The following is a 16,943-nucleotide window of genomic DNA, read 5'->3' on the forward strand; positions in this document are numbered from 1 at the left end:
TATATATATATATATATATATATATATATATATATATATATATATATAATATATATATGTCAGTGGACTTGGGGTGATTTTCTTACTGTTTAGTGATAGTTTTAAGAAGCTCATATGTCCAGGTACATAAGTCTACATGTGGAGACATTTTAAGTTACACAAACATTATTCGATCACATAATTCATGCCTTTGTTGTTCACCATAAATCATTTCTTATGCACCCAGTTTCTTTTTTCTTTTTCACTTTGTGTTTTGCTTCTTTCTAGTTCACAGTAGCACACACCCCCCTCCTTTCGCTTCCACATAGTTGGGATCCAGGTCATTTGGGAGTTTTCCATTTTGTCCCCAGATGTTAAGCTCTCCAAACACGCCTGTCTCGATCATCTCCTCCTGCCATGGAATTGGTACGTTCCCAGTTGCAAACTCACCGTAGAAGTCATTGTCTTTGTTGTCAATCACAACACCTTTGACAGTGCTGAATGCTCCCACATCATCAATGTCCTTGGCATAGACCATCTTTGGATCCGGAACAAAAGGAGGAGGAAGCATACCTGTGTGAAAGATGAAAAAAAAAAAGATGATTTTCTTCAAAGTGTCTAAATTATAATACCTGGAAAAGGGAAGTACAATTGTACAGTGATGGTATACCATGGTCATTTGATATTTATCTTATGATTTTATGATTATCATATTCATATACTATTATATTTACATATTGGTACTTCAAAGAATACTATGTCCAAAAAACCTTGTTAATAACATGGTACTTTTTTCATAAGTGGTCTATGATGCATATTCTGCCCTAACTAAAACTCTAATGAACCATACCAGCCTCTAGTCTCCCCCAGTTTAGCTCTTTAAAGAAGGACTGGTTCTTCAACTCAGCACACTCATTGTTCTTAAAGCCAAGTCTCTTGTCTGGATCTTTCTCCATCAGTCCTTCACAGAGGTCTTTGAGCTCCTTACTGAAGGATGGGGGGTATGAGACAGGGTCATTCAGGATGCGGCGTGTCACTTCATTGTTGTCCACCTATGATACAAAAAAGAAAATTAAAACAGTGTAAAGTTTAGTTCACCTCGAATTGCTCTTCTTTGATTTCTCTCACAGTCTGATAATCAATAACTTCAGATTGGTCACTGCAAATCGCTGTCAGTGTGAAGGCCCCTTAACAGAGAGCCAAAGTATATGCATGAGTGTGAATACCTGCTCTCCACGACACCTGAAAGGTCCTTTGGCAGCAACCATTTCATATAAAGTGACCCCGAGAGTGAAGTAATCTACAGTGTAGTCATACTCTTTCTTCTGTAGTAGTTCTGGAGCCATGAAACCTGAGGAAGAGACATACAGTTTCTGTTACTTGCATCTAACTAGGTCCATCATTACCTTTCTCCTTCCTTCTTTCTCCTTCAAGACGAAGCTGTTGGAATGCAACTCTCCCTGTTGAAGTACACCTCTCAAGTGGACAGTGCTCTTTTCGCCCCTCCCCTTCAGCATTCTGGTGATGAGGAGGATGAAAAGAATGTTGTGCAAGCAGGGGACCTATCTAGCTCCCAGAGGGATGTGACGTATACATCTTGTGCCTGAGTTGCTCTCAAGTTGAAATGGCACTGGATAGACCAGACTGTCCTCACTGAGAGACAGTCGGGGTCTTGCACACTAGGATCTCTATTGTGCTAAGTGCTGATGCTGGCCTTCACTCCTTCACTTCTTCCTACCCCATAGTGGGAAAGGAAGCAGCGGCAGCCACATTAGGGAGTCTCATCAAGCGAGATCAGGAACACTCAATGCCCATGTGTTCTCCGGTCACCTGAGTCTCTGTACTCATATGCTGAAACCAGTCTTCACCCCTCTGATGGAGTTTGCGAGCAGATCTCATTAGACGCTTTGGACGATGACCCCATGAAGAGGAAGCTCCTCGCAGTGAGATGAGCAAGCCGGTCGCAAATCCTGCAGATGTTCTCCCATGGACATAGCTCTTCAGGCTACAAAGAGGACCGCTCAAGCCATAGGCTGCAACATGGGCAGTTTAGTGATCCTGATCCAGCATTTGTTGCTCACCGTCACAGAGATGGACTCTTAAAACATGCCCCCGTTGTTGCCCCTTTAAGTCCCCATGGCCTCTTTGGCAATGCTGTGGGCACCTTTTCAGAGAGGCTCTTGGAGTCTCAGAAGCAAACTAGGGCCATGAGCCACTTCTTGCCCAGATGTGCCGGAGTTGTCCCTCCCACGCGCTCTAGATCATTGCCCGCCCAGCGATTGTCTTGGCAACCTGACAAACCTGCCACCACCGCTTTCTCTTCTCCCCTGTCTAGTGTGAGCAACAAGCCGAAGTTCAAGGTGGCTAATCTGAGAGGCTGTTCATCTGTCCCCTTGCATGTTGCAGGTGACAGTGTGTGGGTGTTATGTTGCCTTCAATAAAGAATGCAATTAAATCAAAACAAAAATTGCCTCAATATCAGAGCTATTTTCCTCCTTTCACCCCTCCATGCTCGCATGGAATATCTAAGGCCCTGCTCCCTAGATGCGGCCTACAGAGTGTAAGCCCCATACCTGTTCAAGCTCACAGTGTGAGCAGCCCTCCGGCTCATGCCAGTGGTCTACTGAGCACAGAGCATATCCTTCCCACTCCATTTGAAATTAGCAGTTTCCATCCAAAGTTTCATATTTAGCTAAATTAGCAAAATTGGAATATGGCATAAAACGTTTGCGAATGAAGCACCGTTTCCATCCAATTAGTTGAAGAGAACAAAATCGTCACTTCCTGATAAACTAGCATTAAATACCACTTAGAAAAGTAGAAGAAGCTGTATATAATGATTTTTGTATATAACAAATTATTTGCATCTCAGAGCACGTACAAGAAATGCAATAAAGTTATCTTGCTTTCGGAGGTGGATGCCTGCTGTTTGGGAATGCAGTCATGTAAGACAGTTCTGGGAGAGAATTATTCTGAACCACTGACCAAAACAGCATTTCATCGGTCTGCTGGTTATTCCAGTTATGCCGTCCCATAACGCAAACTCACATTACTTTTTTGAAGCACTTAGAGGAATTTATTCGGTAAATGTGTTTCTAGTAGTTAATGCCCATGTTTTCTTATCAGATAAAAAAATGTATCCGACTCATTTGAGTGCATACGTTTTTTTATGCGCATTTTTAGAATTGATGCACATCTTGGTGTTTCTATCCAGTGTTTTTTATTCGATATCACAAAATGTGCATAAAAATTGGTGGATGGAAACATAGTTATTGACATGGTGCTCTGCCTCAGAGTAGCGAGAATGTGTTGCATGGATGTGTGCTGTGCACTGCCGGTGAATGTGTGCTGTGTCAAATTGGGTGGTAAATATGATTTAAAAAAAGTATATACGCTTCAGTTTTCATGCAGACCACCCTGCTTTGGCGGTGTGGTGATGTCGGACCAGGACACCCAAGGTGCTTCAGATGGAAATCCACTTGCTCCTCGCCAAACAGGCGATAGAGGTGGTAGCCCCTCAGCTGAAGAAGAGTGGCTTTTACAGCCGATACATTCTGATCCGAAAAAAGACTGTGGTCTTGCTCCAATTCTGTTTAATCATGGCCCATTCTCAGGATATGCTGGCTCATCGCTTTGTTCAAGCCAGGGGGGTCTTTGCCTTTGAAGTATTTTCAGAAGGTAAGGGGGTTGATGACAGCTGCTGCAGCCATTTGTCACTTGGGCCTGCTGTATATGAGGGGGCTAAAAGCCCTGTGCCTAGCAGGGTGTGGCTGATTGGCCAGATGCATGTCTTAGTGGCTTGAGGCTGCATGAATGCACTGGCTTCTTGGCAGTCCATGATCCCACTTGCCTGAATTGCAGTGCGGACCTGATGGCCAGTTCCCTGCTGTCTTAAAGGGTTAGTTCACCCAAAAATGAAATTTCTGTCATTAAGTACTCACCCTCATGTCGTTCCAAACCTAAGATATTTTTGATGAAATCTGAAAGGCTTCTGAACCACACATAGGCAGCAATGTCATTGCACCTTTCAAGGCCCAGAAAGGTAGTAAAGACATCTTTAAAATAGTCCACGTGACTACTTTCATTTTTGGGTGAACTAACCTTTTAAGCGAAAAACAACATTTGGCACCCCAGGCCAGGGCTGTGGAATCTGCATGTTTGGTGTGTCACAGCAAGTGATGAATATTATAGCGGAGGCTAGGGTCCTTTCCACAAGGTGCCTGTATGCTCACAAGTGGAATGTATTTGTGGCCTTGTGTGAATCGCGAAATTAAACCCAGTGGTTTGCCCTGATCCTGTCATTTTGTCATTTCTGCAGGACCGACTGAATAGTGGGCACACACCTTTCACACACAGTGTGCATGGCTGTCATCACGGCAGATGTTTAAAAGCCATTTTTCAGGATGTGATATTATATCCAGAAGACCATGGGTTGTACCTTTGAATCATGCTATCCTCTTTATTAATCATATATTTATGTTTTATTTTTGAGTATATAAATTTAAAATAGCTAACATGAAAATAAAGAACTATTTAACACTATCTTCTATTGCAATATACATACAGTAAACTCTCTCAAAATACACTTTTTTAGAAAAAAAAAATTGGAATTATTATATATTTGTTGCATCAAAATAAACATTTAGATATTTTTCTTTGTGATTTAATAATTAATGCACAAGATGGTTAAATCGTGAATTTAAATATTTCATTTAATATATATTATTTCAACTTTTGTCATGAGAAAAGATCAGTGAAGAATGTATATGTATTTTTTGTTATTAATCTGCATTGTTTTGTGCATAATAATATACTTTTATTAGTTTTAAAGCATTATTTTTTAATTCAGTATTTTACAGTAACACACATGTATTGTACTCATACATACAATACAGCCAGGGTTGTCACTAGAGGGGAGAAAGGTGATGATGATTCTTCCAATACCGTAAGACTTTTGTTCATCTTCGAAACATAAATTAAGATATATAGGACAAGTCTGTCCCTCCATTGAAAGTCAATGCAACTACCACTTTGATGTTTCAAAAAATTCATAAAGAGATTGTTAAACTAATCAATATGAATTCAGCAGTTCAGTACAAATTCTCTGTAGAAAATCAATAGCTTTCTATGATGAACAGATTTAATTTAGGCTTTTATTTTATTCACATATAAACATTCATCGGTACACACATAAGTTATGGTAAACAGAAGCTCAAGCATGTTCACTTGACGTGCGAGAACCAGTGACTGAGGTTCATTCTCATGTGTGTTACGCAGCACATTTGAGCTTCCACAATAAAAATTAAGAGGTTTGTTCTCACGTGTCTAGCAAAGTATAGTTGAGCTTCTGTTTATGTTCACTGACCAATGTTTAAATGTGAATAAAAGCCTAAATTAAATCTGTTCATTATATGAAGCGATTGTGTTTCTTCCGAAAATTTGGACTAAACTGTTCAGTTCATATGGTTTTGCAGTCTCTGAATTTTTTGAATCGTCAAAGTACTAGTTGCATAGGCTGTCAATGGAGGGACAGAAATTTTTCAGATTTCACTAAAAATGTCTTAATTTGTGTTTTGAAGATGAACGAAAGTCTTGCAATGACATGAGGGTTAATAATTATATTACATTTTTGGGTGAAGTATTTTTTGCTTGAAAAAAAGGTACTCAAACCAATAAATTTATTTTAACTTGGATTTTCTGAGTAACAAAGGCAAATAACTTAAGTAAAGTTAAGTTAAAGTGTTCGAAAAACTTTTAGATTTTACAGTATTAATTTGACTATTACTTTAGGTATATTATTAGTATTTTGCATGATTGTGCAGGGTATTTATTTGAATTGGACCAAAATACAGTAGATAGATAGTAGTAATAGTAATTTAATAGTAATTTAAGTGTATGTACAATCGTACATTAAATGAGCAGTTTCAAGTCTTCTTTTTTAAACTCAGTAACACAGAACGGGACCTCTAAATTATTTTGTTGTTATGCCGCTCTATTCGGAAACTCCATGGAAGGGATCGTATTTTAGAATGTACTTAAAGGTCTTTGACCTGGGGTTCCAGCATATCCCTGTGTTTTGTCTTTTCCTGGCGGTAATTCAACAGCCAACCCCAGATCAGACAGACGGACATGTCCTAACAAAAACAAACAAACAAACAAATTTTCAGATAAGGTGAAGCAAAAAGTGAAGAGGCAAGCATTTAATAAGTGTTTCACTGTATTTCTCACCTGCATCATCCAGGAGGACGTTTTCTGGCTTGAGGTCTCTGTATACAATCCTGTGCTGGTGCAAATGCTCAAGCCCACAGACTATCTGAGCTGTGTAATAACAAGCTCTTGTTTCATTAAAGCCTGGATTCTTCTCATCCACATTATACATATGGAATCTAAAGTAGAGAACAGGAGTAAGGGATGAAGTTAGAGTTTGGACATAAAGTGATAATAAAGGGATAGCTTAAAAGGATAGTTCCAAAAATTAAAATGATTCCATGATTTACTCACCCTCAAGCCATCTTAGGTGTATATGACTTTCTTCTTTCGAACACAATCGGAGATATATTTAAAAATATCCTTGCTCCTCCAAGCTTTATTATGGTAGTGAACAGGGGCCATGTTTTGAAGCCCAAAACAAATGCACCATCCATCATAAATATATGAATATAAATAACTAGCTTCCAGCAAACAACTGTTCGCATACTGTGCAAGTTGACTTATGCCACAAGAGTAACCCCTGACTCGTTGTATGACGCAGGATGTAGGAGTATTGTAAGCTTAGACACCTCTTGCGGTTTAAAAAATAGGGCTGTGCAACAGACTCAAGCTCCTCTTCTCTTATATTGAAAACCTTTCTCATTTTAGACTTCTAATTCGTGGCTTCTAAGTGTTTTGTTTTGCTTTACGCTCTGTGCTTCCGTATTCGTCATTGTGTCATGTGCCAGGTTAGGGGTTACTCTTCCGCAGCAAATCGATGCATGCGGCCGTATACTGGAAGCTAGTTATTTTACTTTATAAAGTTGTAAATATGAATATTTTTCTTACAAAAACCCATCACTTTGTTTCATAATGCATTTATTAACACCCTGGAGCCATATTGATTGTTTTTATGATGTGTGGATGCATTTTTTGGGGCTTCAAAACACGCCCTCTGTTCACTACCATTATAATGCTTGGAAGAGCAAGGATATTTTTAAATATATCTCCAATTGTGTTAGTCTTAAAGAAGATAGTCATAGACACCTAGGATGGCTTGAAGGTGAGTAAATCATGGGATAATTTTCATTTTTGGCTGAACTATCCTTTTAAAGGGGATCAAGCAGTTTTAAAACATGGTAGCTAGTTTGTTGCTGGTACAAGATGGCCTCAGCTAAAAAAAACAGCAACCGTGTTCATATATTGAGATGATGACTGGAGGTGATGACTCTATTGTGGATGCTGGAGCACATCTAACATTTTTCCAATTTTCATTGGTTTTAAATAGAGAATGTTATCCAAAATTTTTAAATGCTTATGTGCACATGACCTTCTTTCCTTGTGAGCTGAGCCCAGAGAAATCGGGTTGTGACGCAAGCAGACACTACACCTTCACAATATCAATGCTGCCGCTCAGATTATCTCCACAGATTATGCCGGATTAGGAGGAAAGCTGCTACAGTTCTTACAGAAACACAGCACACATTCTGTACAACATTACATTCAGAAACATTCTACTTGCTATTTTCAGAATTGTTCTGCAATAAAAAAATAATTAAATATACTAGAAATATTTTAAATAAAGTACAGTGGTTTTAACTTTTTTTTTTTTCTTTCTTTTTTTTTTTTTTTTTTTGCATGGTGTTATTTAAAGTACTTTGGAGATCTATGTAAATCCAATGGTATAGCAATGAGCAGTATTACCAAAAGCACATATTATGTAATGAGTAATTTTAATGATCTTAATACAGTTTAGTTATTATTTATATTCTATCCCTTAACCCTAACCCTACCCCTAAACACAACCCTCACAGAAAACTTTCTGCATTTTTACATTTTTAAAAAGCATAATTATTCGTTTTATAAGATGTTTTCCTCATGGGGACCAAAAAAAAATAAAAAATGCCCCCACAAGGTAAAATTTTTTTTTTATTATTATCTGTATACACACACACATACACACACTCAAACATTGATATATAATAACACCTGAGGTCTCCTCCATTCATGATCGTCATGACCAGGCAGAGGTCTGTTTTGGTCTGGAAAGCATAGGCCAAAGTCACAATGAAACGACTGTGCACTTTAGCCAGTATGCGCTTCTCAATAATAGCACCCTATGGGAAATCAAGGAATGAGAAATGTTACAACAGAAAAAAAAAAAAAAAAAAGATTAAAGAGAAAATCTTAAATGTTGGCCACATTTAGTTATGCATGTTAAAAAAGTTATAAATGGGCCAATTATATGCAGGAAAATTGGTGACAAGAATGAAATTTCCAAGCAAGAAAGTATAAACAGTTCTCGGTTGAGACTATAAATGTTAGCAAAAGGTTAATTCCATTTAGCCTGTTAATGCCTTTACAGGCAAGTAGGTTAGCCCCTTTTGCTTCCCTTGCTGAACTCTAGTTTTCATGGTTTTTCACCTTTCTGAATCTAGGCTAAAGACACATCTCTTTAGCCAAGCATTCACATAATACATCTCATAACCTTATACTCTAGTATCTATCAGATCAAATGCACATGATTATCTTTGCTTGAAATGTTATGAATAGCAGCTACGCTGATTATTTTCCATTTGCTTTTCTGTTTTATCTCTGGATGCCCATCCCGAGGTAACTAGAAACTACACCAGCTCCAGTTTGGATCCAGCCTTTGATGCTCCAACACACGTGAAGAGATGACTCCAAATCTTGCGAGGACTCAAGATGATGCAGACTCTGAATCAACATACCAATGCTAAATTTTCAATATATTATAAACATTATGTTCACAACTTGTAATAATTACTTCAATGAGCTCATTGTTACCGCCCAGAATGTTAGCTAACTACGTGATGTACATTTCTGAAATACACTAATTGGATACAGTCAGCTCTGATAACTGCACTTTAAATTGTAATGTAGACACATGCATTTTCTGTAAAGCTGCTTTGAAAAGCGCTATACAAATAAATGTGAATTTAATTGAACTGTTTTGTTTTGGTTTGGACATTACTGTCAAATTCCAAATGAGTTCTATTCATTTAACCCTTAAGGATTCCTTTTCTTTTTCCTTATATGTCTGTCTGCATCTCAGTTGCAGCTGAGCTGCTTTGTGGAGTATCAAGCAGAGCCTGCAAGCCTCTTTGCACTGAGCCAATACACTATGATTAGTGCTGCTTAATACCATGTTCTCAGGTTAATCTAATCTCATGTCTCTACGTGTCTCTTTCCTTTTTTTTCCAGTTGCACCACCTATGTGGTTAAGCAGGTGCTTTACTTGCACAGTTTTAAGATATGCATGCTTATCGAGATTTGAAGTCTGCAGTTTGGCCTTCTATAGCAAATTTAAGTCTGGGCATTGGATCAAACCAACTATGGTTTGCATAGCTTAATTTACTGATGAACTAGCTCTCTCCCTTACATCATAACCTTTACGTTTCTTCAACCTCTTCTTGTTCAGTTTCTTGTTAGCATACATCTTCCCTGTCGCCTTCATTTGGCAAGCATGGACCTCACCAAATCCACCTTTCCCAAGCACTCTGAAATCCATGAACCAATCTTCAGTAACAGGCTGGCTCTCCAGCCATTTGAATTGTATGTAGCGCAGAAAGTACATGCTGTCTTTGAAGCCACTGAGTGCTTTAGCTTCCAGGTGAACAAGGAGCTGCTGTTCGCTCTCTTTAAAAAGATCTCCTCGAATGTTCTTGTGGTCCTCTTTCACCCTGCTCACAGCTTTGTCCCCCAGAAAGTTGCAGAAATTCTTGGAGGATGACTCATAGTATTTGTTGACCATCTTCTGTGCTTTCTTAGCCCGGTCATTTTCCTGGGCAACGTTGTAGTCATCTATATCTTTCCACAAATCTACAGGATTCTTGTGAGCAGGATCACTTTCAAGGTATTGCTGAAAGAGGCGCCTACCAATTGGTTGGCGTACACACATACTGTTGAAGGAAGAATCCACTGTAGACTTCATATGTTCACATTGTCTGATGTGAGGAAGGTTGAGCTTGGTGCGATATTTTTTGTCACGCATTGTTGCTGCGGCAGTGCTGTCTATACTCCCGCGTGCTGACACATAGGCCGAGTTGGCCACAACAGTCTCCAAACCTCCAATATCCATGTCTAAAAAATAGAAAGATAAAGGAAGAAGGAGTTTTGGGGTTAAACATCTGAACGTCTGTCTATCTCATAATCCCACTTGTAATACTTCTTACCATTCAGCAATAGCTCTATTGCCTTTGGCCTTATACTACTCAAGTGTAAATCAAGTCCTTCTTAGTGATATATTTTACAATTGTCTTTAATTAGCTTTAATTTGTATTAGTTTTAGGGTTTACTATTTTGAAATCTTGCCTACTTTCAAGGTGGCCTCAGGGTTAATGTCAAGTAGGGATCAACCACAAACCTAAGATTTACTGACATCCAACAACTGTCTACTGACCTGTCAATGGGGTTAAGAGCAATTATTGTCTTCACAAATGATTATCTGCTAAATGAGAAGTAATAATCTCCCTTTTTATCTACCCGGAAGTTCTGTAAAGCAGTGCTACCCTTAAAGGACTGTGCCAGAAATAATGCAACTGCAACATCTGTGTCATGCTGCCAATTACCACAGAAATTTACTTGCACTTACACTGGAAGTCTAGGGAGCAATTGAACAGTTGAGTTTAAAAGCAGAAATGTATGTATGTGTGTGTAGTAGACCTGAATTCAGGCATACAGTATTACCTATGTTGGAATTGTCATGTGACCTGCTTCATCGCAGTTAGCTCCCATTTAGGAATACAATGACTCCTCTTCAATAACATGTTCATCGCAAGCACACTTCCTAATCTTGATGGAAGTACTAGGTCATCTAGGCATTTTTAGTGGTAATCAACCGCATACTGTCCATAGAAATTTACCTGTATTTAGCTCAGAATATTCCTTTAAGATTCTTTTATTCATCATTTATAATATGGACAACTGTATTACATTTGAGTGCAATGTCATAACATTATGCAGCATGCTTTCTGTGCACTTTGGGTGTTAGTAATCTTTAATCCAATTTCAAAGGCAATAGTGTTAAATAATGTGCCTTTACCTCATACTGGCTGAGTTTCTCAGTGACCCTGATACTTTCTCATCCAATTAATGCTCACCTTTAATGTTGGTGTCCAATTTTAAAGCTGTGAATGTGGTACAAAACTAAGCAGCATGAAGTAGGACTTCAGCTAGGCTTACGCTACATCTTACTTGCCAAAATACTATAAATCAGGGTAAAGTTATGTCATTGACTCATTGTCATGTTTTAGTTGACTGTTATGAGTGAGACTGGTGTAAATTGTGGTAAAAGCAAGCACTGCTTGAGTTATATATCCACAGTAGAGATGCGCAGATTACAGTTATATCCGTGGACACTGCAGACTTTAATAAAGACACAGAACTCTCATTTCATGGTAAAACACAATGAACGTGCATCACTCTTTTACTTTCGTTTTCAACAAAAACATAGTATATGTAGCCCAGCCCCTTCTTAGCGCTTCCCCTATTGTGTTCTGTCTTCCGGTTTGTATTTCCACATCATGAAGGTAAGATATTACAGATTTATGAATGAACCGCTTATTTTAAAATCTACCTGGTCTACTGACATTTGTTATGACATCCACTTCAAACATTACAATGCTCATGATAAATTTCGTTAACTCTACAATAAGTAAATATACTTTACCAGCTGATTACTCTTCACCAGTTATCAGAAGTTCAAAGACATAATTCTAAAGATGGATGCACACTTCTTTCTCTAGCGCATAAGGTCTATGGCTGCATCCAAAATTGCATACTTCTCTACTATATAGTAGGCGAAAAACAGTATGTGACAAAAGCAGTATGTCTGAATTCACAGTATTTATAAAAGTGTGGGCAAAATATACCAGGATGACCTACTTCCGGCGAGATTCTGAAACACATATGATGGACACTAGGACATCCCATTAGGCCACGACAGAGGATTTGTGAATGGCAGTGAACTGATGCTGGTAGGTCGCGTGATAAGGGCAACATGGCAAATGTAGTATGTCCAGATTACATTCATACTATACACATTCATACTACACAGAACATGCTTTTTTTAGTGGCCATGAAGTAATTTCTTACTCAAAATAAGTACCTACTCACGAGAGTAGGTGATTTCAGACACAGCCTATATCTCTTCAGGGAACACCAATCAAGGAAAACATGTGTCTAGAGCACCTCCTAGTGGTCATTATATATAAAAAAAGGAAGAAACCTACATGAGATATTGCTTAATAACTTAATAACTAACTTCTTTAACTAAAAATAAAATGTTTTCCAACATGGAAATATTAACGTGTTTAAAACGTAATTTTTATTCAGGCACAAATTTGCAGACTCTCTTTACGGGGTCCACTTGTTTAGGTAGCAATGGAGGCAAAACAGATCAGAGAGAAATTTCAAAATAGATAATTAAGAAACAAAACAAAACAAAAGGAAGGAAAGAAAGAAAATTAGAAAGAAAGAAAATTGTGGGAGCATCAGTTAACCAGGACCAATATTACTGGCCTATGTTTTAGGCTATTAAAGGTAAAGTAGGCAATTTGATTTATAAACACTTTTTGTTATCCTGGTTGAAACTCTCTAAATATTAAAACATTAAACTCTGAAGGGAGGGTGGGATCTCATGCTTTCTATTCTAGCTTGCTATTGCTAGCCGCTCTGAAATTGCCTACCCTACCTTTAAGGAAATGTAATTTTTCCAAATAAGAACCACTTTAACTTTAACTTCACTTTAAATAAATGTTCATTTAAAGGAGCATACCATGTTACCATATTATTACTCTAATGTGACGATTGTGTGCGGACATCTTTAATCTGATGGTGAGTCTCAATCAGCTCCCTAGTTCAGTAGTCAAATCACTGATCAGGGAGTCAGCCATTATAAGAGCTGTCTCAATTGCAAAATCCTTCCAGTGCACTGGAACTTTACCTAAAAAATCCCACAATGTATCACAAAAAACAGTAAGCATTGATGCCAAAGACTATAGATATTATATTTATATAGTATATTTATAATTGCATTTAAAAGTGGAATTTGGCAATTTCTCTCAAGGATCCATCTGTTGTATCCTTCATTGCACCATTGACATCCTCCAATGACATCCATTTTTTTTAAAAAGCCTCTAGTGTCCTTCCCTTAGCTAGTGTTATGCTTTGTCGGCGCTGTAGTCAGTGCGCACGGTGTGTTCAAGTGCAACTTTTTTCCCAAACCATTCAACCAATGTTGTAAGAAAAATGATCAAATATTTTCCTTACTTTATGTGAATTCTAAGTGTATCAATAACTACAAAGTAAGATCTGTTCTCTAGCTAGTCCCTGATGAAGGACAGCAAAAAAAAAAAAAAAAGATATTAAAATTATGTTTATTATTATTAGCTACACTGTTTTATTGCAACTGATCTGATTTTTTTTAAATAATAGAGTAGTTAAATATGTATTATAATCTAATACTTATTGTGCACACACACATACATAGATTGTGTTATTACTGACAATCTAGTCCTTTAATGAGACTATTTTACTAACACATCTCAAAAACTCACATAGTCACATAGTTATAAAAATCATTACAAATCATATGGCTGAAATGAAATAAGCTTACTGAATAGGATATTTGTTGATGTTAGCTAATCATTGTTAAGAGCCTATTTGTTAATGACTAACATTTCTATTCATACTTTTACTCATACACACAAAAGCTAGAGGACATATACTTACAATATTTGTAAAAAAAAAAAAAGAAAAAGAAAAAAAAAAAACTTGTTTGACTGTAACCAGTAATTTCATTGTCTAAGCAAAAACATCATGCATCTGTATAGTTTGATTGTGAAATGTCTCCACCATTATTAAAACCAAAGCTACATCTGCACAATATACACACAGACACAAAATATTTTCCATCATGCTACTAAAAATAATTAATCTTTAATGTCCCTACCTTTATTTTTGTAACTCTCCCTTTGGTAGAATCCCTGTGACAAAGAAAACCAGGTGTGATTTAAAAGCTTCCTGAATCAAATCCAAAGCATGGGTCCCTCTGTCTCAGAACTCCACAGACCAGGTAAAACCCTCTCTCCTTCAGTAAGCATTGTAAAACGCAGATTGCCCACTGGTACACCGCCTCCAGATAATGTCATTTAACAGCTTGCCACATTCTTTCTCTCCCTCCCCAGTTTCACTCTTGTTCTGATTGCAAATAAGTGAGGAGAGTGAGGAGGCGCTTATAGTCCATCTGAAATCCAAACTGATAGTTCATTAGCTTGTGTGGATTACTGTCCGTGGATTAGAATGGAAAGAGACTTGTCACAGTCTATTAGTGTAAGTCTACTATGGGTCAGATCAGTTATCAAAAGGGCACTGCACGAGCAACAAGCCCCTGCTCAGGATGTATTAACTGTTGTCACTCGTATTTGTCTTGCTCTCTGTCAGAAATCAGCCATTCAGAATCAAAACTGTTGCTCTTAATGCATATGCTTCAAGTTGTGTAGACAAGTAAAATTGTGCCTATATTAATTTGTTTTATTATTATGTTTTATGAAATGCATGATTTTTAAAAAAAATCTGACATTCCAGAAATTTCTAAATTAAGTCATTGTTTCACCTTTAGTTTGATATCATATATTTAAAGACAGTTTGGATTAATACTATTAGTTTATATGTGTTGGTCAAAATGTATTTTTGTATATATACAGTACTGTGCAAAGGTCTAAGGCCACCACCAGCTTTGTTGTTTTAGCAATGTTTTAATGACCATCCATATTTATATATGAACAAAATGGCTTCTTTAAGCAAAAATCAGTATTTAGTGTGACCTCCTGGACTTCTTCCATTTTCTCAAAGAAGAAATTTTGAGAAACTTCTCATCAGATTTTGAAAGTTTTCTTGGCCTTCCAGTCCTTTTCCATTACATTTATGTTTAAGAGAGCCAGGTACCTGCTACTGCTCAAGTGTAAGGGAAGATCACTAAACACTTGCCACTCTATAGAAGTCGTTTTTTTCTGTATTTTTTGGTTATGATCGAATAAAGAGAATAATTATATATGGTCATTATACCATTGCTAAAACAACATCTAATAACCTAAGACTTTTGCACTGTACTGTGTGTGTGTGTATAGATAGATAGATAGATAGATAGATAGATAGATAGATAGATAGATAGATAGATAGATAGATAGATAGATAGATAGATAGATAGATAGATAGATAGATAGATAGATAGATGTAGCAAATTAGCTCAAAGGGGAAATATTAATAATTATTCATAACTTATGATTAATTATGAATATTCAAACCAGTTAATCAGATTGATTTGATGTGGCTACATTAACATTACAATTACTCAGAATTGATTATTGATTAATTCTAAGAAAAGGGTATTTTTCATGGCCACAGAAAAATAATTCTTTCTTAGCATTTACAGTGCATAGAGCATGTAACAAGATCGTTCATTTAAGTGACAATTTATCTGCAGGCAGGGAGTCAGAACCATATATGTATTGTGCACAAGTTTTATTAACTAAATCACGAACACAACTACTCTAACAAACACGTACAAACACAATCACAAGTACATAGGTTAAATGAAAAGAGATAGAATGAAACCGGAACAGGGAATGAAGCAAGGAAACGAGTCATTAAACCAGGAAAGAACCATCAGCGTATCACATACTTGCATGGCCATTGTGGTAGAAGCCATTTGTGAAGTTCCTGAAGAAGGCTTGTGATGGTTCCATGAGTTCCAATCGATTTCTTTTGTGTCAAATGAAGTTGTGATGAACATGGTTAGTTCAACTCTGTTCACGGATGCATTTCCCAAAAGCAACGTTAACCAACTAACATTGCAAGTTCCTTCGTTACTAACATAGTTCAATGATTTGGTGTCCATCTTTCAAACGAACTTTCGCAAACAGCATCGCAAACTTGTTAGAACAACAGCTCACAGCTCTCGAGCTGTGGTTAGAAGCATAGTTTCTTGTTTTTAGAACATGTGGACTTAATAAATCCTTATCTTGAGCAAAATAAACAAGCTGACATTAAGTACAATGTATATCTTTTATTTTGAATATATACAAATGTCATTTACATATTTTAGTTTGTCAAGAGATTTTAAGCAAAAATGAGAAGCAGTCCTCAGATGCCATATTTGTAATTTATAGCAAAAATCTAGCATTAATAGAATGCCTCAGAGATGACGCATTTTTGTAGGCAAAACCCCGAAGCAAGTTAGCATTTTAGGACTTCCGGTTCTAACGCCGTAAAGTATGGGTTTTTGCTAAATCGCCTGAAATAAGGTCTGTGGTTAACAAAGCCTCTAGATACTTTCACGTTTTGATCTATGACATAAAACACACCAGTTATAACCCACTTGTGATTTTTTTAAACTTTTACTGTGCCTTAAAATCGGAGGTTGCTAACAAATTGCTAAAAGGGACTACTTCCTTTGGCGGGGACTTTAGACGTCATCATTAAAAACGGGACATTTGGACAGCATTTCTTATGAAAAAGTGGATAAGTATTCATACACAGCGCAGATCATAATCAGCGAACATGTTTATAAATAAAGTTGTTTTCTAAATAAAGTTTGAGGAAGCTTGGTGGTGGTGACGTTGATCTGCGACCATGGTGTGCTAGTCCGTTTATAGCCTGTTAGCCTTTTATATCTGACAACTTTATTTAGGCTTCAAAATCTATAAATGTTGTGTTAACTTGTAAAGATTATCTTGATAGACAAAACGTGT

General features: G+C 37.2%; 1 protein-coding gene across 1 annotated transcript; it reads right to left on the bottom strand.

Annotated features, from left to right (window-relative positions):
• Window positions 1–81: 81 nt before the first annotated feature.
• grk1b (G protein-coupled receptor kinase 1 b) lies at window positions 82–10,270 on the bottom strand. Its single transcript, XM_067407702.1, has 7 exons — window positions 9,572–10,270; window positions 8,158–8,285; window positions 6,208–6,365; window positions 6,030–6,113; window positions 1,206–1,330; window positions 830–1,031; window positions 82–552 (listed from the first exon to the last, which is right to left on the bottom strand). The coding sequence occupies exons 1-7, from the start codon at window positions 10,268–10,270 to the stop codon at window positions 269–271; spliced, it is 1,680 nt and encodes a 559-aa protein (XP_067263803.1). The 3' UTR covers window positions 82–268.
• Window positions 10,271–16,943: the final 6,673 nt, after the last annotated feature.

The sequence above is a fragment of the Chanodichthys erythropterus genome, chromosome 13 (assembly GCF_024489055.1).
Source record: "Chanodichthys erythropterus isolate Z2021 chromosome 13, ASM2448905v1, whole genome shotgun sequence".
NCBI classification, from domain to species: Eukaryota; Metazoa; Chordata; class Actinopteri; order Cypriniformes; family Xenocyprididae; genus Chanodichthys; species Chanodichthys erythropterus.

Excerpts from the sequence above, each read along its gene's own strand:
- grk1b (XM_067407702.1), bottom strand. The coding sequence starts at position 10,270 with ATGGATATTGGAGGTTTGGAGACTGTTGTGGCCAACTCGGCCTATGTG. Across the intron at positions 8,286-9,571 it reads AGAAACGTAAAGGTTATGAT|GGTGCTATTATTGAGAAGCG; the intron begins GTAAGGGAGAGA and ends GATTTCCCATAG. Across the intron at positions 1,032-1,205 it reads TCAGGTGTCGTGGAGAGCAG|GTGGACAACAATGAAGTGAC; the intron begins GTATTCACACTC and ends TTTGTATCATAG.